Source organism: Rhodnius prolixus, unplaced genomic scaffold (genome assembly GCF_049639745.1).
Source record: "Rhodnius prolixus isolate KJV_2025 unplaced genomic scaffold, Rpr scaffold_32, whole genome shotgun sequence".
Taxonomy (NCBI): Eukaryota; Metazoa; Arthropoda; class Insecta; order Hemiptera; family Reduviidae; genus Rhodnius; species Rhodnius prolixus.
Genome location: NW_027411597.1, coordinates 995,768 through 1,018,576, shown reverse-complemented (window position 1 = coordinate 1,018,576; position 22,809 = coordinate 995,768). Strand labels below are relative to the sequence as shown.

Below are 22,809 nucleotides of genomic sequence, written 5' to 3'. Positions count from 1 at the left end.
CTGCCACGATAAGCTTCATACATTTGGTACAGGATTTATTGTGAATAAAAGATTAAAGGGAAAAATAATTGATTTTAAACCTATAACTCCGAGATTGTGTTACCTACGCCTAAAAGAAAGGTTCTCCAATTACAGTATACTAAGCTGTCATGCGCCAACAGAAAATTCTGAGGCAGATGAAAAAGACGAGTTCTACGAGCTTCTTGAAAAAAAACGCTAGATGACTGTCGGATATGACGTAAAAATTGCCCTTGGAGATTTTAATGCCAAGATTGGGAAAGAAGAATTCTATTACTCTATCATAGGGAGACATATGAACAGTGTAATGAGAATGGCTTATTCACATGGCTGCTGCAAGAAACATGACAATCGGAAGCACTCTATTCCCACATAAAAGGATTCACAAGGCTACTTGGAGATCGCCAGATGGCCTTACTCAGAACCAAATAGATCATATGCTAATTAGTGCCAGACATAAATCACAGATCATGGATATTCGGGTCTACAGAGGCGCTAACGTGGATTCTGATCATTACTGTCTATTGCAAGGTTTAGGGCTAGAATTTATAATTCACTATGCGAATATAATGAAAAGATAAGAAAATTCAATACGCTAAGATTAAAGAATGAAGAAATCCAGACAAGATTTCAGGAAAAAATTGAACTAAACTTAGCTACCTCAGCTGTTGGTGGGGATAGGTGGGAGCACTGTTCTAAAGCCATTAACGATGCAGCCCATGAGATAATAGGGCTTAATGAACCTAGAAAAAGAAATGATTGGTTCGATGAAGAATGCAGTCGTGTAACCAATGAGAAAAACAAGGCATATAAACAACTAATTGCAAGAAGTGGGACTAAAGCTTCTAGAGAAGAATACCGTACTAGGAGAACAGCTGAAAAGAAACTTCACAGAAAGAAAAAGAGGCAATGGGAAACTAAGAAAATTTCGGAGTTAGAGATGCAAAAGGAAAATAGAAATAGCCGAGCTTTCTTTCAGAATATTAATCAGGCAAGAGCGCCGTTTAAGCCGAACGGTACCTTCTGTAGACTGGAGGATGGGTCTACGGCTACGGAGGAAAAGGAAATTCTTAATAGGTGGGCACGGCATTTCGGAAATCTTTTAAACGATGAAACAAGAAACGAAAGCACCCAGCTAGCTATCCCTAATGATGATGAAATGGAGCCTCCTGATGAAGAAGAAATCAGGGATGCTATTAACAAAATGAAGAATTGTAAGGCCCCTGGGTGTGATAATCTTAACCCGGAACTACGGAAGTTATACCCGATTCCTGGAGAAAAGCAATTATATGTCCCATCATTAAAAAAGGAGATCAGTTAGAGTGCAGTAATTACAGGGGAATATCACTCCTGTTGATAGAAAGATAGCATGGACACAATGGTGTCGAATACAAACGGTATATTTACATGATAATACAAAAAATTTGTTGTTTATGAAATAAGGATACATAAAATATAAAAGTAGAGAAAGAGTTCGTTTAAGTAACAAATATAAGTTTAGGCATTAACAATAAAAGAATTCAATAGTTCGTTTAAACACTGAATAATAGTCTAAATTATTAAAAATGAAAGGTTCGTTTAAATTTTCGTTTAAAGAGAAAGGATTACGTTTAACACCAAGTTACGTCTAACACCCTGCTTACACACCTTAGTCTAGAATACGTCTACCCCTAGTACCCGGGTGCTTCTTCATAGGGTGGGGGTGAACGCTAGTGCTGCCGCTCCGCGCCCCAACATCCCGCCCCCGTTGAAGGTGAAACCTTCAAGAACTTGGAAGAGGACAAAGCTTCGTCACACATCGCCGAGTGGTACCTCTGCTGGTTCTTACAGTTGCGACTCTGGCTTTGCCGTCTGCGCCATAATGAAGATCGACAATACGTCCCAGCTCCCAATGTAGAGGAGCCCTATTCTCTTCTTTGATTAGGACTAGTGTGCCTATGTCAGGAGGAGGAAAGTCCTTAGTCCATTTTGAGCGCTGCTGCAAACTAGATAAATACTCATTAGACCATCTCTTCCAAAAAGACTGATATAATCCCTGTATCAGCTGCCAACGGTTCATGCGGTTTAAAGTTAGGTCTGCTTGATTAGGAATGGGTAAAGAGGTTAAGGATTGACCTACCAAGAAGTGAGCTGGGGTTAAGGGATTCAGGTCATTCGGATCACTAGACAGACTAGTTAGCGGTCGCGAGTTTACACAACTTTCGATTAAAATTAATACTGTCTCTAACTCATCAAATGTTAAAACCTGTTTGCCTATCACACGTTTAAGTAAGATGATTTTTTACCGTTTTAACGCCTGCCTCCCATAAGCCTCCAAAATGAGGGGATCTAGGAGGAATGAATGACCAGATAATTCCTGAAGAAGCGCAGAAACTCGCTACCTCTGTCTGGTGTTGTTCTGCTTCCAATAATTTCTTTAAAGATGCTAATTCATTTCTAGCTCCAACAAAATTGGTAGCATTGTCCGAGTATATATAACGGATTTTTCCACGGCGTGCTATCACCCTCTGTAACGCGTTTAAGAAGTTTTTTTGTGGTTAAATCGATGACCAATTCAATATGAATTGCCTTTGTAACCATACATATAAATATGGCAACATATGCCTTTGCTGGTGATGATCGTCGTTGCAGCACTCTTCTGAAATAAATCGGTCCACAATAGTCAATACCACAATGTAGAAATGGGTGGGCTGGTTGGACTCGATAAGATGGTAGGTCGCCCATGATGTGTTGCAAAGGTTTAGGTGCAACCTTTCGGCAAGCCAAACAATTCCTTACCACTGAACGAACGAGGTTCCTGCCGTTTAATGGCCAATATTTAGTTCTAGCTGTTGCCAAGAGTAGCTGTGGGCCTCCATGCAGCGTCTTAATGTGAATTCTCTTAAGGATGAGACGAGTGATGTAATGATCCTCAGGAAGTAACAAGGGATACTTATGATCTGGATCAAGATTCGCATGTTTTAGCCGTCCACCAACACGAAGCAGACCATCGGAATCAATAAAGGGGCACAGCGATTTCAGCAGATTGGAAACTTCCAATTTATTTTTTAGTTTTTTGATGTCTGATTCGAATGACAATGCCTGAATATATCTGATCCAACTTAATTCCGCCTTCTCTAAATCATTTGCTTGAAGATGTCCAATTTGTTTAGTTTGTGGATTCTTGCAATTAGAGATAAATCTCTGGCAAAGAGCCGTAATTCTCAATAATTTATTCCATGAAGAATATCTCTCTGCTAACGTAAATGGATCGTTTGTGGCTAATTTTGCATTCACCAATTTACGTCTTTCTTCGATTTCCGGTTCGATTTCTGTAGTGAGAATACTGTCAGGCCAGTGGGTCTCGCTTTGTGAAAGCCAAGATGGGCCCTTCCACCACATGTCACAAGTAAGGATATCCTTAGGAGAGATTGATCTACTGATTAGATCTGCAGGATTGTATTGTGATCTAACATGTCTCCAGGAGTTCTGTTCGTGACTTTGACTTGTGAACATCGTCTCTCTAAAAATTCGATAATTTACATGGTTCTAGGCTATTAACTTGGATAAAATTTGGTGAAATTGCAGTTTAAAGTGATTTTGATATTCTGTAAAATTTTCAAAAAATTCTAACGAGCCGTTTCCGTGAAATTAATTAATTTATGGTGATTATAATAGTGAAACAAAGTACGTTCATATAAACTTGTATACATTATACGTATATATGTGATAAGAGTGGGGGCTCTTGCGACATATCTAATAACAAATAACCATTATTTATTTATCTGAAAGGTACTAGTTATGGAATTACAAGAAAACAAACAACAGGAGGGACCTTTAGTAAGTGGTGGGGGTCAAGATCTTGTTAATGTACTACTATCGAAATTAGATTCAATTTCTTTGGACGTTAATTCTATTAAAACTGATATGGCATCGATGAAAGTTGAGCATACCAATCTGATTGCAACGGTGAATTCAATTAAGGTAGATCTTACAAATAAATTTGAAATTGTTAACAAAAAACTTAAGGAAAATTCTACACAAATATTATTGTTAAAAAAAGAAAAGAATGCCATGAAAAAAGAACTTGAAAATACATACTCTTTAATCAACGAAAATTTACAAAGCACTCAGTATAATTTCATCAGAATTCTTAATGTTCCAGTATCAGAAAATGATAACCCTATGTTAGCAGTTCAGAAAATAAGCGAAACAATAAATTTTGTTTTTAATGCCGATAAAATAGATTTCTGTTACAGAACGAAATCGCGTAACAATTACTCAGCTCCTATCTTTCTTAAATTTCTTTCTGAGAAAGATAAAAATAGTTTTTTGAAACAAAAACAACTGAATAAGCCAAAATTAACCACCAATTTATTCAATGATGGCAATTCACGCCCAATCTACATCAGTGAGTATATGTCACCCTTCAATAATGCCCTATTTAAAAAAGGTAAAGAATTGAAAGACGCAGGTCATATACATTCCGTTTGGTTCAATAGAAAAAGAATGTGGTATCAACGTACTGTACAAAGTACTCCTACAATGGTCAAAAAGATGGATGATTACCCATCCAATTATACTGACACGATGACAGACATCGATGGGGAACTGGACACGGATTTTTCTGAACAGTCTTTCAAAATGGGCAACAAGAGAACTAAAAAGAGGAAATCAACTTCAAATTTACAGGAAACGTTGAGGCCTTTTATAGTATCAACCAAGAGGGGAGAAATCAAATAAACTCAAATCTGGATGAAGCAAGTTTAAATCAATCTAGTGTAAGTAACCAGAATTCAAATAAAACCTTAGGCTCTAATATAAATAACTCTTTTAAATTGTTATTTTGGAATGTTCATGGGTTCAAAAATTTTCATACACATTTTGATTCATTAATGGGTTATGAGATTATTTGTTTGAGTGAAACCTGGCTGGTAGCTCCATTAACAAATCCCCCATTAATATTAAAAGAATATAATCTGTTTTATTCTAATGCATTAAAAGAAAAAAGTAAAGGTAGGCCAAGTGGAGGGCTGATGATTGTCTGTCATAAACGTTTGAAAAATGTGGAAATACTCGACTGTTCGGAATGGTGGATTTTTATAAAGATTTCTACGTACCCTCTGCATACAATTATTGGTTCCATCTATTTTAAGCCGGATTTAGATATTAACCCTGTTTTAGAGAGTTTTCTTGAAGTTTTGGAGAATATAAAAAATAATCATACTGATTACGTCTTTATAATAGGGGGCAATTTCAATTGCAGAATGGGTGATATGGATCAGAATATTAGAGAGTTTACTTACCATTCCCAAGTATTAACACATAGAATTAGTCTCGATCATCTACATTCAAAAAGGGGTGCTACATTACTAAATTTTTTTGATGAAGAATCGTTTATTTTGCTTAACGGAAGAACAGTTAATGATCATCCCGCACACTTTACCTACGTAGCATCAGTTGGCAAATCAATCATTGATTTAGTTTGGGCAGACATTAATAGTCTACCATATATCCGAGATTTAAAAGTACTTGAGACGATATCGAATTCTGACCACTTTCCGGTTGAGTGTTCTTTGTTACTTGATTGTCATTTGGTATCACCCCAAAAAAGTAAACCTGAAGTTCAAATTTTTGAAAAGTTAATCAAATGGAATCCCACTCTTGCCAAATTGTTTCATGATTCCATGAGTAAATCTAGGAATATAGCTTATGTCTTCGAAGACAAAAATCCGAATGATATTAACGATCATTTAATTAAAACAATGAAAGATATTGCTTTCTCACTGAATATGTTTAAAAATAGACCAGTTTGTGTTAATAATAACTATAATAGAAAATTTAAGAAGCCTTGGTTTGATTTGGATTGTTTTAATAGTAGAAAAAATCTTAGAATATTGTATAGAAATGTTAAGAAAGCTAAATATGATACTGAAATATTACATTTGTATCTTAAAGAAAAGTATACTTATAGAAACTTACTTAAAGCCAAAAAAACAAGAGTATAATAACTTGATTACCTTAGAATTATCAAACTGTGCAAATATAAAGTCTTTTTGGCAAACGGTAAACAAATTAAAGTTTAAAAATATAAATGGAAATAATACAATTCCTATTAAAGAATGGGACGATTATCTCCGTCTACAATTTTCAATTAAAAATTTAGCTACTAAATATTATTTTGATGTGTGTCATCCTTTTCTAGATCAACCTATTTCTAAATCTGAAATCTTACAGTCGATTATGAAATCAAAAGCAGGGAAATCGGCAGGCCTAGATGAAATATCGTATGATTTTTATAAATGCTTACCTGAAAACTGGTTGTTATTTTTAGAAGTTTTGTTTAATAAAGTTTTGGAAACAGAAATAATTCCTAAGAAATGGACAGAAGTTGTTTTGATTATGATGCATAAAAAAGGAGATAAGTTACTAGTTGAAAATTACAGAGGCATAGGTTTAGTTAACTGTATAGCTAAGTTGTTCACACAAATAATATTTTTCCGTATCTATGAGTTATCGGAAATTAATAACTTTTTACCAGAAAGTCAGAATGGGTTCAGAAGGAATAGAGGGTCCTTGGATGATGTTTTTATTTTAAACTCTATAATAAATATTCATTTTGGCCTACGAAAAAAGAATCTCTATTTGTTTTATAGACTTTAAGCAAGCCTTTGATTCCTTAAATCACCATATTCTGTGGACTAAACTAAAGCAACTCGGATTTTTCGGTAAAATGTTCAGAATAATTCAAAAAATTTATAGCATGTGTACGGCAAGAATTAGAAGTAACAACAGTCTGACTTCTCGACTGAAAATTTCCCGAGGCGTAATTCAAGGGGAAATTTTAAGCCCGTTACTTTTCAACCTATTCATTGGCAATATGGAGGAATATTTTAGAAGCAATGGTGCCACCGGAATAAAAATCGATAATAACCACGATATTATTTCACTAGGATATGCTGATGATTTGGTTATCATGGGTGACTCATATACAGACATAAAAAAGAAGCTGGACCTACTATATCTGTATTGTATAAATAACGAATTAACGGTGAATGTTAACAAAACAAAAATTCTAAAATTAGGTTTAGGAAGGGAACCCAAAAAACAAAGGAAATTTTATTTCAATAATCAAGAAATAGAAAAAGTAAAACAATTCGACTACTTAGGTATAACTTTTTCTCGGTCTGGGCAATTTAACGATACTGTATCTTCCTCGATCGCCAAAGCGAATGCAGCAACAGGAACAGCGATAAACATTCTTTGCAAGGGAAAATCTAACTCCTGGAAGTCTAGAACGTATTTATTTCAGTCTTTAGTGAAAAGCTGTTTACTATATTGTTGCCCTGTATGGGCATTGAGGCATGGCGATCAATTGGAAAAAGTACAAATGAATTATTATAAACGTTTACTGTGTCTCCCGCGGACCACACCAAATCACTTAATTAGATTGGAGACTGACCAGTTAAAACTTTCATTTAATATTTTAAAATCAACTCTTCATTGGATGTTTAAGATCAGTAATGCAGCCGAAAATAGTTTTCTATATCTCTGTTTTACGACCCTTGTAAATTATAGCGTACTTAAACCAGGGGAGATCAAATATAATTGGTTTTCACAAGCCAAGGAATGCCTGAAATGCATTAGTATAGACGATTTAGGTCCTTTACAGGAGCTGGTCAGAGTTAAGAGAAACATTAAAATAACTTTAGAAAGATACAAAAATTATTTAATTCAAGCCGATTTAGAAAGAGTCTTAAAGTCATCTTTTAATATATTTTGGAATAATGCAGTATTGTTGAATGAAACTCAGAAATATCTTCAGAGCTCTATTCCTTTCAAATTTATCAAAATTTACGCCCAAATAAGACTTTCTGGCCCTTATTTTATCAAACTTACACTTAATAAAATTACCTATAAAATTAATCCAAAAAACCTTTGCCTTTTATGTAATTTAAACGAACCTGAAACTTTAACACATATATTTATAAAGTGTCCGTTATACAAGCTATTTAGAAAGCAATTAAATATAACTGCAGAAAACGATGCCAGTTCTGAATTTACAAATCTGTTTTTTAATACTCCTTTTGAACATACAATATATCGTATCTATAAGTTTCTTGAAAATGTATTGAAATTAAGAGCCTTTGTTCTAAATGAGTGATCAGTTATAATTTCTTTTTGTTATGTGTAAGTTTCTGTTTATTTAATTTTATTTAATTTATTTTAAGTTTCCGGCTTTTGGTTTTTTGTGTTGTGATTAATATATTATATTAGGAATATTTGTCATAGTACTAAGTAGCAGAACTCCATTTGTAACAGGTTTTACCTTTGTACAAATTTGAATAAATAAATAATAACATGTCTCCAGATGCATCCTGATGTCACGTCCTGAATTTCGGATACTCTATTGGCCACGTAGGTCTGCCAAGTATTAGGTGGTGCATTCAACCAATGCAGAACTATCGTGGAGTCTGTCCAAAGAATAATATCGCTAATAATTTCTCGATCCAAAGCATTAAGACATTTTTGGAGAAGCTGCGACAAGAGCAACACTCCGCAGAGCTCAAGTCTTGGTAATGACATTGTTTTTAGTGGTGCTACTTTTGAATTAGCGCATAAAAGCTGTATAATGATGTCACCGTTAGTTAGTACTGTTCGGAGATAAATGCACGCTCCATACGCCTTGGTTGAAGCATCTGCAAAGCCATGAAGTTGGACAAGTCTATTTGTTTTTCCTCCTTGTACTACTCTGCGGTCTATAGCAAGGTCGTTTAGTGCAGATAAATCATTCCTATAGCGAATCCAGCTTGTGGCTATCTTTTCTGGTACAGGTTCGTCCCATTTGGATACCTTCAAACGCCAGATCTCTTGCATAAATAATTTGGCTGTAACTATGACTGGTGAGACTAAGCCAAGAGGATCAAACAAACGTGAGATATCTGAAAGAATTATCCGTTTTGTTACTATTGCAGGAGGTGTTGGTAGGTTAATTCTGAAACGAAAGGTGTCATGAAGAGGGTCCCTATAAATGCCAAGAGCCTTGATAGAATTATCAGCCTCGTCAACCAGAAAATTCGCCTCAATATATTCTTTAGGAATATTTTGAAGTAGTAATGGATGGTTGGCACACCATTTTCTTAATTCAAATTTTCCTGCTTGCAAGAGTTGATTCAATTGTGCTTGTAAGTTAATCACCGCCTGTAGATTATCTCCACCGGTCAGGACATCATCAACATAAAAATCCCTTTTGAGAACAAGAGCGGCTGAAGGGTATAAGTTTCCTTCGTCATCAGCAAGCTTTGCCTAATTGCCAAAAATGGAGCAGAGGCTGTTCCATAAGTGACTGTCTTGAGACGAAAGGTTTGCATTGGTTGAGTGGAATCGTTCCTAGTAGTATAAATTTGGGCATACTAGGACGTTTTTCTGCGTCGGGATCGACGACCTCGCAACGCGTCATCATGACGTCACAAGCCACACCCCTCATCCTAATTTTGTGGTGCAGATGGACGGGGGGTTAGGGGTGTGACGTCATAATGACGTCACAATACGTCAAAATGACGCAAATTAATAGAGGTATTTTCCTCCTACGTCACAAGGAACGCAAGTCCTACGTCACAAGGTATACCCCCTCCCCTTTTATGAGTGCTAGTGTGTGTGTGTGTGTGTGTGTGTGTGTGTGTGTGTGTGTGTGTGTGGATGCACGAGGGGCGCGCATGCGTCCTTATCCCAATTTTATTTAAACAATGATCATACCACACAAAACTGATCTTTTTGTGTCTACATTATTATTATTGATACACCTTGACCGTGTACCTGCTAAATCAAGGACATATCCTGTGTACATCCACCTCTCTCTCTCTCTCTCTCTCTCTCTCTCTCTCTCTCTCTCTCTCTCTCATTAAAGGGTGAGCACATCCTATGTACTGTTGTAAGATAATATGTAATAAAAAAATGCATGCACGAGGGGCGCGCATCTGTCCTTATCTCAATTATTATTATTATTATTTTTGTAAATTATTAATAATACACCTTGACCTTGTGTCTGCTAAATCAAGGACATATCCTGTGTACATCTATCAGCACATATTTAAGAATAATAGTATCATGGGGTTATGATTAAATAATAAAAAACAAAATTTGTACCTTTTTGTTTTTAATCTTATAGAACTATTATTTGTACATCATCATCATCATTATCATCATCATCATCATCATCATTGTAACACCTCAATAAAAAGCGAACGCATCTTTTTATATATACATGTTTTATTTCATCTAGTTTACAAGCCAAATATATACAACGCTATTTATGTAAAACTAAAATTATTTACCTTTTTAGACAAAAACACTTCGATGTAATTACAATGGTAAAGTGCATCTAATTTGCTAATAATATTAAAACATAAACTAGAGATATGACAGCATTTGCACGTATCCGGGCCCTCCACACATTTCGGAGTGGACCAAACACAATTCAAATAGTGGAAGTCTTTATAATCGCTTTTTTGCACAAATGTCTGCGATAATGTTTCCAATTCCTGTAGTTTAACGTATAATAGCATAAAATCAAGGGCATTCTCCTTACTATTTGTTAAGCTGGAGAAATCCTCTTGAAACTGGTGATAGAAAGGGTGTGACATGACAAGCTTCCATTCTTCCATTTTGTTACCTTTTTAAATAACGATCGTAATACAACTGAACACACTTGTGGTGTAGGTGGGCTAACTATGGGTGGGGGAGATGGTCCACACTAAATAGTGGGGTTGTAATGCAATTAAAGCACCAAAATAGTTTGTTACAAATAATACTGGATAGAAGAAGATTACCATTGTTTGTGCACATGGTGGTGCAGTAAGAATGCCAGAAAATGCCGCTAGGAGGCGGTGTGAGCAAGTTACAACATTGAACACAAAAATTATACTTGGAATTGCTATCGGTCAATAATATGTCATTATTAGTAATATTATGGGAAAGAATGTTAAGTTTTTTATAATAACACATTTTAATAGTTATTCTAATCGATTTAAAATGTTGTAGAAATAAAGAAGTATTATCTGGAAAACAATACGATATAGCAATATAATCTGACACAGACATGCGTTTACCAGCATTGAATTCGATATTTTCAAAACAATACAAATCGATAAAACATTGTTTATAAGTATCTATACAATAATAGGAGTATTCATCGATTAATTTACATTTAATAGTTTTGGGTATTTCCAATAGGGAAATATCACTTCTTCTATTTACAGACTTACATATTTCAATCATACTTATATCTAACAGTGAAATTGGTTGGAAATACCTCTCATCATCACATGTAAAGCGTAAACATAGATTGGCTAAAGTGTGCATGTTGTTGTTGTTATGTGTCTAGCCGATAGTGACCAAACGGAAGCGTGTTTATGCCATCGCCTAAAATAAAACGTTTATCATCAAGCGAGGATAAACTCATTTTATTGCAATCAAAGGTGAATAGTTGATGTTTTTTAGATAGTATAGTTTTAAACGAGGAATATAGAACACAATCTCTATTATGTAAGATATTTAAATAGTCAGAAAATGTGATCTTATTAACGGCACTCTGTTTGATACCTTTCACCTTCTTTATAATTCCTCGTTTAAATATTCTAAGGCTATACATTTTCGGCCTTAATGCAACCACCTCTTCAATGGGATCACCACCAGTCTCATCGGAAAATTTGCCCAACACCTTCTTATTATGATTTGAGAAACATTTGTGTGTAGGCGGGTAGTTGGAAGTGTCAAAGTGTGCTTTTAATACTATTAGATCCTCATAGACATCGTCGGTTTCAATTTTATAAAGATATGAGTCTGTGTCGGAATAGAGGAGGGTTAATGCTTTAGGAGTATAGTATTTTAACATGACCTGGTAATGGAAATGATACATGTAATGTTTGGAAAGTTCTAAAATGGAAAATCCAACGTAAATGGGCCGATCAAAGTAAATGGACTCTTTGTGCAGATGAACAGCAATAACGTTTTCATTAAAGATTGTTCGATCCTTAAAGTTTGCTCTTTTTGACAGCTTGAGCAACGCTTGTTCAGACGTGACAATCTTAATAGATAAACGCTTCCTCTTGTTTTCAATACATTTACCAAAAACAGAATTGTTCATCAACTTATAGAAATCCTTTTCAAAATCATTTCTAGCCGCCTTTCTAAGGCTGGTGTTGAGTTCAATGTAGGGTTTAAGCCAGGGGGATTGATTAAATTTTAATATTCTATGCACTTGTTTAAGTACAACCCCCATGGATAGAGCCTGTTTTAAATTTCTATAGTGGATCACATAATGGTGTTTATCGTCTAGTGTGGTATAGAGTTTTTTATTGTGATGATGTGGTAGTGGTGGAAACTGAGCGAAATAGTCATGTAAGTGTGTAGGTATGTGTAGATCAACCTCTAGAATAAACCCAATATCGCTGTCATCAGGAATGGTGGTTATGTCGATGGTCTGTTCTCCTTCGACCCACTCAAACCCACCAATCGGGAGATGTTCCATCATTGAAAACCCGTAAAGATTGTTAACATCTATGTAAAGAATATAGTTGGTTGGTTGGGTAGCGTCGTAGTCGGGTAAGTAGGGGTTATTGGCTTTAGCATGTCTTGTTACACAAGAAGTGATGCCGCCTCTAATCCCCGATTCGATCATGAGCAGTTTGTCATAATCCGTTAGAAGATCCAATTTAACTTTTGTACACTTTAAACATGCATCAAATGCCAGGCCAGGTGTTGTAAAATACCAACTAGGATCAATGTAGTAGATAGACTCACAAACCTGTCGAAATTGTTCAAATATGTCGCTTAAGAGAACTATGTCAGTTGTCAGATACAATTCTGTGTACTCCCGAAGTGTGTTCATGTGGAATGAGGACCAAACCTTTTGTGCGTGCTGGTAATCACTATCGGATATGGGCTCATCGGTTAAATCATTATAGAAATAGCGTTTAGCTGGTAAGGCTCGTTCATCCATTCTCTCCATACCAGTCATATAGGCGTATGGAAAAACGCCCTTTCTAAGTAGTAACCGTCTCTGGTCATTGTCGGGAAATTGTTTCTCCATTTGTGGGTATTCCGTCAAGTTATTTATAAGATGTTCCAAAGTATCCGGTAGAAACCGATATGTATCCAAAAAGCGAAGCCATATGGATGGGCAATCGGAAAACTTTTTCGAAAAACTTATATACTTCTCTTCGGAATTTGGTATTACCCACACATCTCCCGGATCAACGCCTAAAGACAATATAATCGGATGAGCATCATATCCGCTAAGGTTATGCATGTAGACTGGAATAAAATTCGGCAATTGTACTTTGAGATTGCAGCTATTATGGGCCACGCAGATGAAGTCACCCGTAAGGTGATCATGATGGTGAACTCTCTTCTCTAACCCGTTGAACGCCTGTTCACAAATGCCACAATGTGTGGCATTAGCAAAATCCTCCTGTTGTTGGTGGGATAGTGCGTTCATTGGAATGATCACCTTATATAGGGCTTCCACATCTTTAACAACGGAATGTAAATATTCCATAAATTGCTGGACCGCATCATCGCCCGTATATAGGAAAATGTCTTTTTGATAGCTGGCTAGCGTAGAGACCACCTTAGCCCCCACACTGCAAACCTGGTGTTTATGTGTTTGTCTGGACCATGATGTGGATGAACATCCGGGTGCGCTGTGTACGGGTAAAAGTAGACACTCAAAGTCTGCATAGATAACTATGGGTATGTGTTGTTTATGGTGATAGTTTGTAAAGTGTAATTGTGTATTTTCCGTGGGCATGCGAATGTGACATGGTTTGTGTTGATTACAGAAAAGTTGATGGGCGGCTAATCGTTCCTCGGCTGTTTTCCCATCCACTGTTCTATAATCACGAGTGAATGATTTGAAGCATCGTTTACACATAACAACACCACCATGATGGTCACTAAGTTGGGGAGATATAAGCCGTGAGAGATTTTTTATTAGGCAATAATGAGAGGTATTTAAATCACGAAGAAATAAAAGGTCAAAGTGTTCTACAGCCGCTAAATTCGAACTAACCATCAGAGGAAAAACCTGCTTCTCCTTCTCGGTTAGAGAATAAACATTAACCGATACATTATTATCTTTCTCAAACCTAAGTATATCCTTTAAAGGTGTGGGAAAGGAAATATTGTCGAAATTGTAATAGTGTTTAAGTTTTCTATACATGGTTATACGGTGGGGTTTCTCCAGTTGACGAGATAGAATGGCGTATTTAAAGCAGTAATCGTCAGTATTGCATATATTGACAATTGCTTTTTTATTGGCTATTTCCTTTGGTATGTACGCTCTTCCACCTAAAGGGCGATATTTAGTCAATCGGAGGACAAGGGAATCTACGGAATGTAATTTCCAACCTGATCCACTAGTTTCAAATTCCTGTAGTTCCCGCAAAAGTTTTGCAAAACTTCTTTGAAGGTAGTGAATTAGGTTGGTGCTAGCGTCGATAATCTCTATCGAGGTTTTAAAATTTCCATCCGTATATTGTTCAAGATCAGAATTCCTATATCGACTATAAACACATTCTAGGAAGATGGATGATTTAAAGGTCAATAGATCTTCTCTGGCTTTAAGTAAATACTTTAATAGTACCCCGTGTTTATCTTGTAAAAATAGCACAGGGTCTTTTATATTATTAGTATTTTTAATGCATATATTCTGAGCCGATCTATTTAAAGCGGTAATCACCACACCATCCTGTAAAGGAACGGATAATAGACGATATTTCTTTTGATTTTGTACATTCCCTCCTCTAGTCCTAACTGGGGGTGTTGTTGTTGTATCATCGTCACATGCAGTACAATCTGAAGAGACATGATTTAATAATGACACCAAATTGGGTAATATACTAGCACAGTTTGGACATTTCCTGGGTGCACATGTCAAAACATGTGACTTTAAGGTGAGCAAAGTGTGGAATATACTACCACATTTGGGGCATTTCTTTGGCGAACATGTCGCAACATGTCTCTTTAAATCGTACGGTCTGGAGAAACTTTTCCCACATTTAACGCAGGCCGGATTAGACATAATGAACTTACAAAATAAAACTAATCTTTGGTCGCCTTCTTCTTCTTCTGCTTCTTCTTCGCCGGTTCCTCCTCCTGTTGTTGTTGTTGTTGTTGTTGTTGTTGTTGTTGTTTGGATGCTTCGAATGCTATCATGTAACACTTGCTTGTCTTGCTTATCCCCTTATAGATAAGGGACAAATCACCATCTTAAAAGAAAAATTATTTTAACTACATAGGTAAGAAAAAAGTAAAAATAAATAAAAAATACATTTTAAATACCCATATAATGTTGTATATCCTGATCTGTGATAGAGGATGTATAACGCCTCGGTAAAAAAATCCAAGACGTTGTATCATCAATATCCCGTATCTGGACCACAATCGCAGGACCAAATTTGGTTTTCTCCACTCTAGCAAAAGAGAAGATCAAATAAGGTCTATCAACCTCTAATTCTGATACCTTTTTATAAGTTCGGTTGTGGCTTGTTGAAGGATGTTGCAATTTTTTTAACAGTTCATCGCTCATTCTAGAAAAAATGTTTTTTGTTTTTGAAAAAAAAAAAAAGTTAAAAAGCAAAAATAAAAAAATGTCAAACTTAATTACCTGGTTCTTAAATGATGAAAAAATCAAATGATGTACTGCATGTAGTAATACATAAGAGCTACTGGATAAACCCTCACAACTATTCACCGATTTTATATACTGCGCTCGAGAGAGAGAGGGGGAGAGATATGGGAGGCATGAAGGTAACACAACCAATTACAAACTTAAGGAAAATTAATAAAAAGAAAAAAAAAGCGCGCGAGAAAGATATCATTTCCTACGGCGTCATAGATCTTATTGCAATAGAGTTAGCCTTCAGTATGTCGCAGGATGACTCATTGCACCTTCTAACAGACCACGGTAATAGTTATCATCAAATTAAACTTATAATAATTATTCTACACTCTTTTTTTTCTATGTATGATTGACAGTTGTAAGATATCTATTTCTAAATATTTTTTGGCATTATGTAAGTGTTTATATAATTAACGAGTGTGTTGTTTTTCCTTATGCGTTAATAATTTTTTTAATGTCCAATACACTTGATAACACCCTCAATTAGTGTGTCAAGTTTGTGTGAATCACCCAACATACACGCGCGGTTTGTATGGTTTGCTCATCATATAGGAAAGATTTTAGATTGCTATGCCATCCACGAAACAGTTTCATCGACCCCCTCTCCACCAATTGAATTCCGAAGATTGACGCGTGTACCCGAAGTCCTTCCAATATTTTAACAAATATTTATCATCTTAACCAAATAGCACATGTACTAATTTATCTAAAACAAATTCTTTTAATGCCATATCCAAAGGAATAAGGAGAGTAGGGATCTATTACAAATAACGCAAATTAGTGTAGTAAATGCAGATTTATTAATACATATACATTTAACTACAGATACTACACTTTGATCTTAGCCAAAAGGCCGAGAAGCGATTGCCTAAACCGGATGCCTAAACTTTGTTTCAACGCATTAAGGAAATTTGTCAGCTTAGATAAAAAAACACTGCACTAGAAATTGGTTCACCCAGCTGCGTCAATGGTTTTGTATTCTAGGTGAATACGATTTATTTTATTGTAATGATTTAGATTATGTCAAAAGGGCAATACCAAACATATTGGAAAAATGGACCAACCATGTACTTAGTTTGGATGTTCAGCGAGCGGTCAATTCTAGTTACATTTATATTTATAGAGATATAAGTGGCTTGGGGATGTCAGAGGAGTATCTAAAATATAATTGCGCAATTGATAAATTACGAGTAAGAGTGTCCAGCAATAAGCTTATTAAAATATGGTTTAGAAAAGGTGGATTTCATGCAATAAATACTGACTCCGTCTGTTCATTGTGTAACCTGCTTAAACCAGAAAGTATGGAACATGTCTTGATCCAGTGTCCAATTTATGATTCTATCAGGAAACATTAATTACCTCAAGCACTACACAATAAAAATGAAATTAATTTAGACCAAAAATGGCTAATAATTGAGTCTCTTGACCATCTGAATAAATTGTACTATTTTATTATTGAGGCCCTAAAAATAAGATCGTTTATTCTAAATGAATAGTAGCTCTGAAAACTATACATTTGGAATAAAATTAAGAAACTATACATATGTAGAGAGCACTATTTGGTTATTTCTTATTATTATTATATTTGTATTGTTATTATTTTTATTTTCTATTTATTTGTATTGTTATTATTATTATTTTTCTCTCTAACTGGATTTGGAACTGTTATTTTAGTTATTATGTCTTTAGCAAATTTATTTTAGTTTATATATTATATATTAGCACAGAACCCCCGTATTGTGACAAAACGAAATACAGAATTTTTTCTATTCTATTCTATTCTATTCTACATTTAACTACAAAACTTTATTGTAATATCCGTTTTACAACATCTTTTATTATAATATTATTTTACATGTTTTCTCTCTCTAATGTTACACGCAAAATACCACTATTTCCTTATTCCTACTGGGCGTATGTTTAAAGGTATCTACTTTAATTTTTATTCTGTATCTTAAATCCACATCCGCCAATTCCCTTTCCAGCCAGTAATTCGAGCAGTAGAACCTATTTATATTTTCGAACTGTAATATATATCGTCGATTCTTCCTGTATACAACTTAATACCAGAAATTATCAATTCTGTCCCTTCGGTGATTTCTTCTAAACGGCTACAATCGTGAAAGTTAATATGTTCTTTATTAATGTTAATGTTCTTAATTTGATTCACGTCTTCTTGTGTAAAAGAAATATTCTCCATATTTCTCCATACATCTGTGTAAAAGTTTACTTTTTCTATCTTGGAGAAGGTGTGCCCATGATACGTTGTAAGACCATTTGTCACAAACGTTTCTTCGGTAGGTAGACTAATTAAATCCATTCCGTTGTACGGAATAATAACGTATCCCTCTTTAATAAGTTCTTCTTTATTGTTGTATACATTAATAAACATGCCAGCCTTTTAAGTAATAAACCTCTTTATTTCCATCTTTTTCGACCAATACCCCCCCCCCCCACATACGTATATTTACCTTTATTATTAACGGTAAATGCACACACCTTATACTCCACATTCGGATGTAAATTCTTCCAATGGGTGTAAAAATAGTCTTCTAATCTTTCCCTTAACTGGTTTATCTTTTCTTCTTTCTCTAGAAGAATATTCTTCCTTTAATGCTGCCTTCTTTTCCAAATAATCTGTTTTCCTTCTTTTAACATCTAATTCTTCCTCGTTCTTGTTTTCGTTACCTTGTCGATGTTACGTATGCTGGCGACAGTGGCTCTATTTCTTTAATAGTGCATGTGTGCAGTCTGTTAGTATTATTTAACGATGTAGACAACAACAACAACAACAACACCATAATCTTACGGGAACACGCGTGCATGCTGTTTCCCCCCCCCCTCAAAGTTAAAGTTTAAATTAAGTATTATTTCATTTGTATAAACTAACATAAACTGCTTTTTTTTTGGTATAATTGATGTGGTGGTAAGTATTAAATCACATTATTCTTGTCTTATGAAGAACAATACGTTGACGCATTTCCTGTCAGTGAAGCCGTTATTCCCCAACCTTACTCCAGATAACACATTATTATTATTATTTAATCATAATTACATATTTTACAACAGTACATAGGATGTGCTCACCTTTAATGAGAGAGATGTGGATGTACACAGGATATGTCCTTGATTTAGCAGGCTCAAGGTCAAGGTGTATCAATAATAATGTACACAAAAAGATCAGTTTGTGTGGTATGATCCTTGTTTAAAAAAAAAAATTTGGGATAAGGACGCATGCGCGCCTCGTGCATGCATTTTTATTATATATTATGTCTCTCTCTCTCTCTCTCTCTCACACACACACACACACACACACACTCTAGCACTCATAAAGGGGGAGGGGGTATACCTTGTGACGTAGGACTTGCGTTCCTTGTGACGTAGGAGGAAAATACCTCTATTAATTTGCGTCATTTTGACGTATTGTGACGTCATTATGACGTCACACCCCTAACCCCTCGTCCATCTGGACCACAAAATTAGGATGAGGGGTGTGGCTTGTGACGTCATGATGACGCGTTGCGCGGTCGTCGATCCCGACGCAGAAAAACGTCCTAGTATGCCCAAATTTATACTACTGTTCCTCCAGAGGATTCTTTGAAAGTCTCGATGGGTATCGTGAATTAGTACTCTTCGGTACATTTGTTTAATGTCCGCAGTAAAAACGTAAGTATGTATTCGGAATGACAACAAAATTGTTAGTAGATCACGCTGAATGGTAGGACCAATCATTAAGATATCATTCAGAGCATTGTTTGACGAAGTTTTTGCTGACGCGTCAAAAACTACTCGAAGACGCGTTGTCGAGCTTGATTCTTTAATGACGGTGTGATGTGGCAGATAATAATTGTGTTCAGGTTCAGCGTTTTCTGGTACTAACTCCATTTCATCGTTCTCCAAATATTCATTTAGGAAGTCTTCATACGCTGACCTTAACGTCTGACTGTTGTTCAATCTTCGCTCCAGCATTAGGAATCGTTTAGTAGCTTGGTTTCGAGAAGAACCCAATGCTTGAGTCGGATCTTGAGAAAATGGTAAAGACACAACAAATTGTCCCTCTTCATTACGTTTAGTGTTGGAGAGATAATGTTGTTCGCATTCGTTACGTTCGTACTTTGATTGAGTTTCTGGTTTAATATCTTCTACTCTCCAAAAAGATGTAATAAGTTTGTCTAGCTCATCAATGTTTGCTTCGGTCACTAAATTAGAGGTCTTAAACTTGTGATTCCGTTGTCATTAATTGGAGTTCTACCACTCACTATCCATCCAAAGACGGTGTTCTGCAGCACAGGCATGCTGCTCCCACTTCTGATCCTCCCTTCTAATAAGAGGTTGAAAAATATATCAGCTCCGAGTAGCACATCAACGCTTCTAGACTGAAAGTACTTATCATCTGCGAGTGATAAACTTGACGGAATCTCTGTAACCATTTGAAGAGATCTTACAGGTAGATCATTGGTTATTTTGTTGAGTAACAAAAATTCTAACTCCTCTTCGAAGATAGCAACCTTCGATTTAATGGTTGTGGTTACTGTATACATCGCAGAGATTGATTTTCTATTAATTCCACAAATGGAAGTAGGAGTTCGAGTTTGATGTAGGCCTAACATCGCAGCAAGAGATTGTCTCATAAAGCTTGACTGGCTTCCGCTGTCAAGTAACGCACGACAAGTATGAAATTCTCCTTGGGAATCCATGATATCTATCATAGCTGTGGCCAATATTGTCTCTTGGTTGCTAGTCGAATGTGCCACCACTGGATCAGGCTGAGGCTTGCTCGATGATTCACTGACTGAATCTGATGTCTGTATTTCGAAATGAAGAAGTGTATGATGCCTTTTATTGCACTTTTTGCAAGTGAAGGGACTCTTGCATTGTATCGTCTTATGTCCTTGTCTTAAACAATTCAAACACAGATTTAGTTGCCGCGCCTTTGAATGGCGTTGTTTAATAGGCAGCGCTTCAAAAGCCTTACAAAAGGACAATGTGTGATGTTCATTACACATTTGACAATTTCTGTTGTTACTCGTTTGGACAGTTGTCCCTGTATGTGTAGAGGTGAACCGTGCATGCTTAAAGTCCTTCTGCTTGGATTGACTACCCTTAGCTTCTTTAGCTTCAAGAAGTCTACATTGTTCATTGAGGAAGTTGATGAATGTTTGTAAAGTGGGCAGCGGTACTTCTGAAATATCAAAATCGCAGTCTTCAGATGCCATATGATTTTCTTTCTTAACCACGCAAACCTCCCATTCTTGTTTAGTTTCTGAGTCAAGCTTATTCACGATTATAGTTTCTAATAGAGTTCCCCATTCGTCTACGGGCTGTCCTAAATTTTTTAAAGCAGCAAGTTTATTAGTAATAATATTGTATATATGTCTCAAGTTTGCAGCGGACCCTTTATCTGGACATTTAATGTCTAAGATCGCCTGAATAAGGGTTTTGACAAAGATCCGTTTATTGTGATACCTTCCCTTTAAAAGAGACCAAGCGGCTTCATAATTATCATTCGTCACCTTTATTTCCTTAATAACGTTTAATGCCTCACCTTCTAGACACGATCTAAGATAATAAAACTTCTTAAGATTAGACAGTCTTGAAGACTCATGAATGAGATCAATATAGATATGGTAAAAGTCTATCCATTCCTCTAATCTTCCTGTAAATCTCGGTAGAGAAATTTTAGGTAGTTGGGGATGATCATCACCCTTTACCCTGTCTACCCCTTCAGCAGATAGCTCCGGAGGAGGTTGGGATTGTCGCTGATTGGCAGCTATTAAATCCTCAAACTTAGATTGTATATCGAACAACCTTTCTTCAAAAATTACCCTTTCTTCTTCTTCTCTTTCGTCACCCTCAGTGAGAAGTTGGATCTCTGTTTGTACATTGTCGAATTGTTTCCAGCAGTCTTCTATTTTACTTAACCGTATGATTAGTGCTGAAGGTGACTGACATTTCGGATCAAAATTATCAATAAATGTGTTTAACCTTGTTAATCTCGCTTTAATATATCCTCTTTTGCGGATTAAGATGCTTAACTCAGCGCTTACATCGCCTGAAGTTGCCGACTCTTTCGAGTTCGAATCATCTCCTGACTTGGTCATCTTAAACGAATATAGGCTATATAAACAAAGAACTAGAAATAACTGACAAATATGTCACAACACCTAAAAATACAATAAACAAGGTAGAAAAAAAATATATCTAAAATGAAATGCTAAATTAAAAATATTTACATGCAAAATTATTATTAAAATTAACAAAATAAACGAAATAGAAAAGAATCTAAAAACGTATTTGAATTCCTATGAAAGTTAAATTCAAAGAATAAAAAATATATATTTTTTTTATAGATGCGGTGTTATTCAAAGAAATATAACAAATAAAACTTCTAATGTTACTTCTAAAGTTTAAAAAATAAAGTATTAAATGCCGCCAAAACGAAAAGATAATCAGTTAGAGCGGGAAAATGTAAGGATTATCAGTTAGAGCGGGAAAATGCAAGGAAGTGTGCAGTATAGAAAGGAACAGACCATATGGTAACAAATACCTTCTGTATGTCTAGTTCTCTGACGTAGTTAATTGAAAAAGCTCTTCTTTTCTGAGCCGTTTCCAGTATAATGGTATATGTCTTGATGGTCGTTTATGTGAACAGAAATCACGTCGGGGTCACCAAAATCTTCTATGTTGATAGAAAGATAGCATGGACACAATGGTGTCGAATACAAACGGTATATTTACATGATAACACAAAAAATTTGTTGTTTATGAAATAAGGATACATAAAATATAAAAGTAGAGAAAGAGTTCGTTTAAGTAACAAATATAAGTTTAGGCATTAACAATAAAAGAATTCAATAGTTCGTTTAAACACTGAATAATAGTCTAAATTATTAAAAATGAATGGTTCGTTTAAATTTTCGTTTAAAGAGAAAGGATTACGTTTAACACCAAGTTACGTCTAACACCCTGCTTACACACCTTAGTCTAGAATACGTCTACCCCTAGTACCCGGGTGCTTCTTCATAGGGTGGGGGTGAACGCTAGTGATGCCGCTCCGCGCCCCAACAACTCCTTAATTGTGCATATAAGGTATTCTCCAATGTTTTGTATTCAAGATTGCTTCCTTACGC

General features: G+C 35.6%; 3 protein-coding genes and 1 pseudogene across 3 annotated transcripts; all 4 read right to left on the bottom strand.

Annotated features, from left to right (window-relative positions):
- Positions 1-2,454: 2,454 nt before the first annotated feature.
- On the bottom strand, positions 2,455-3,513 carry LOC141452066 (uncharacterized). Its single transcript, XM_074123886.1, has one exon. It carries the CDS (start codon positions 3,511-3,513, stop codon positions 2,455-2,457), a length of 1,059 nt encoding a protein of 352 aa, XP_073979987.1.
- Positions 3,514-9,261: 5,748 nt separating this feature from the next.
- LOC141452080 (uncharacterized) lies at positions 9,262-22,740 on the bottom strand. Its single transcript, XM_074123901.1, has 2 exons — positions 19,258-22,740; positions 9,262-9,387 (listed from the first exon to the last, which is right to left on the bottom strand). Exon 1 carries the CDS (start codon positions 21,778-21,780, stop codon positions 19,879-19,881), a length of 1,902 nt encoding a protein of 633 aa, XP_073980002.1. The 5' UTR covers positions 21,781-22,740; the 3' UTR covers positions 9,262-9,387; positions 19,258-19,878.
- Positions 10,137-15,845, bottom strand: LOC141452079 (uncharacterized). Its single transcript, XM_074123900.1, has 3 exons — positions 15,665-15,845; positions 15,340-15,587; positions 10,137-15,266 (listed from the first exon to the last, which is right to left on the bottom strand). The coding sequence occupies exon 3, from the start codon at positions 15,077-15,079 to the stop codon at positions 11,369-11,371; it is 3,711 nt and encodes a 1,236-aa protein (XP_073980001.1). The 5' UTR covers positions 15,080-15,266; positions 15,340-15,587; positions 15,665-15,845; the 3' UTR covers positions 10,137-11,368.
- Positions 16,425-16,544, bottom strand: LOC141452082 (U2 spliceosomal RNA; annotated as a pseudogene).
- Positions 22,741-22,809: the final 69 nt, after the last annotated feature.

Coding starts and splice junctions, on each gene's coding strand:
- LOC141452079 (XM_074123900.1), bottom strand. CDS start 15,079: ATGTCTAATCCGGCCTGCGTTAAATGTGGGAAAAGTTTCTCCAGACCG.
- LOC141452080 (XM_074123901.1), bottom strand. CDS start 21,780: ATGACCAAGTCAGGAGATGATTCGAACTCGAAAGAGTCGGCAACTTCA.
- LOC141452066 (XM_074123886.1), bottom strand. CDS start 3,513: ATGTTCACAAGTCAAAGTCACGAACAGAACTCCTGGAGACATGTTAGA.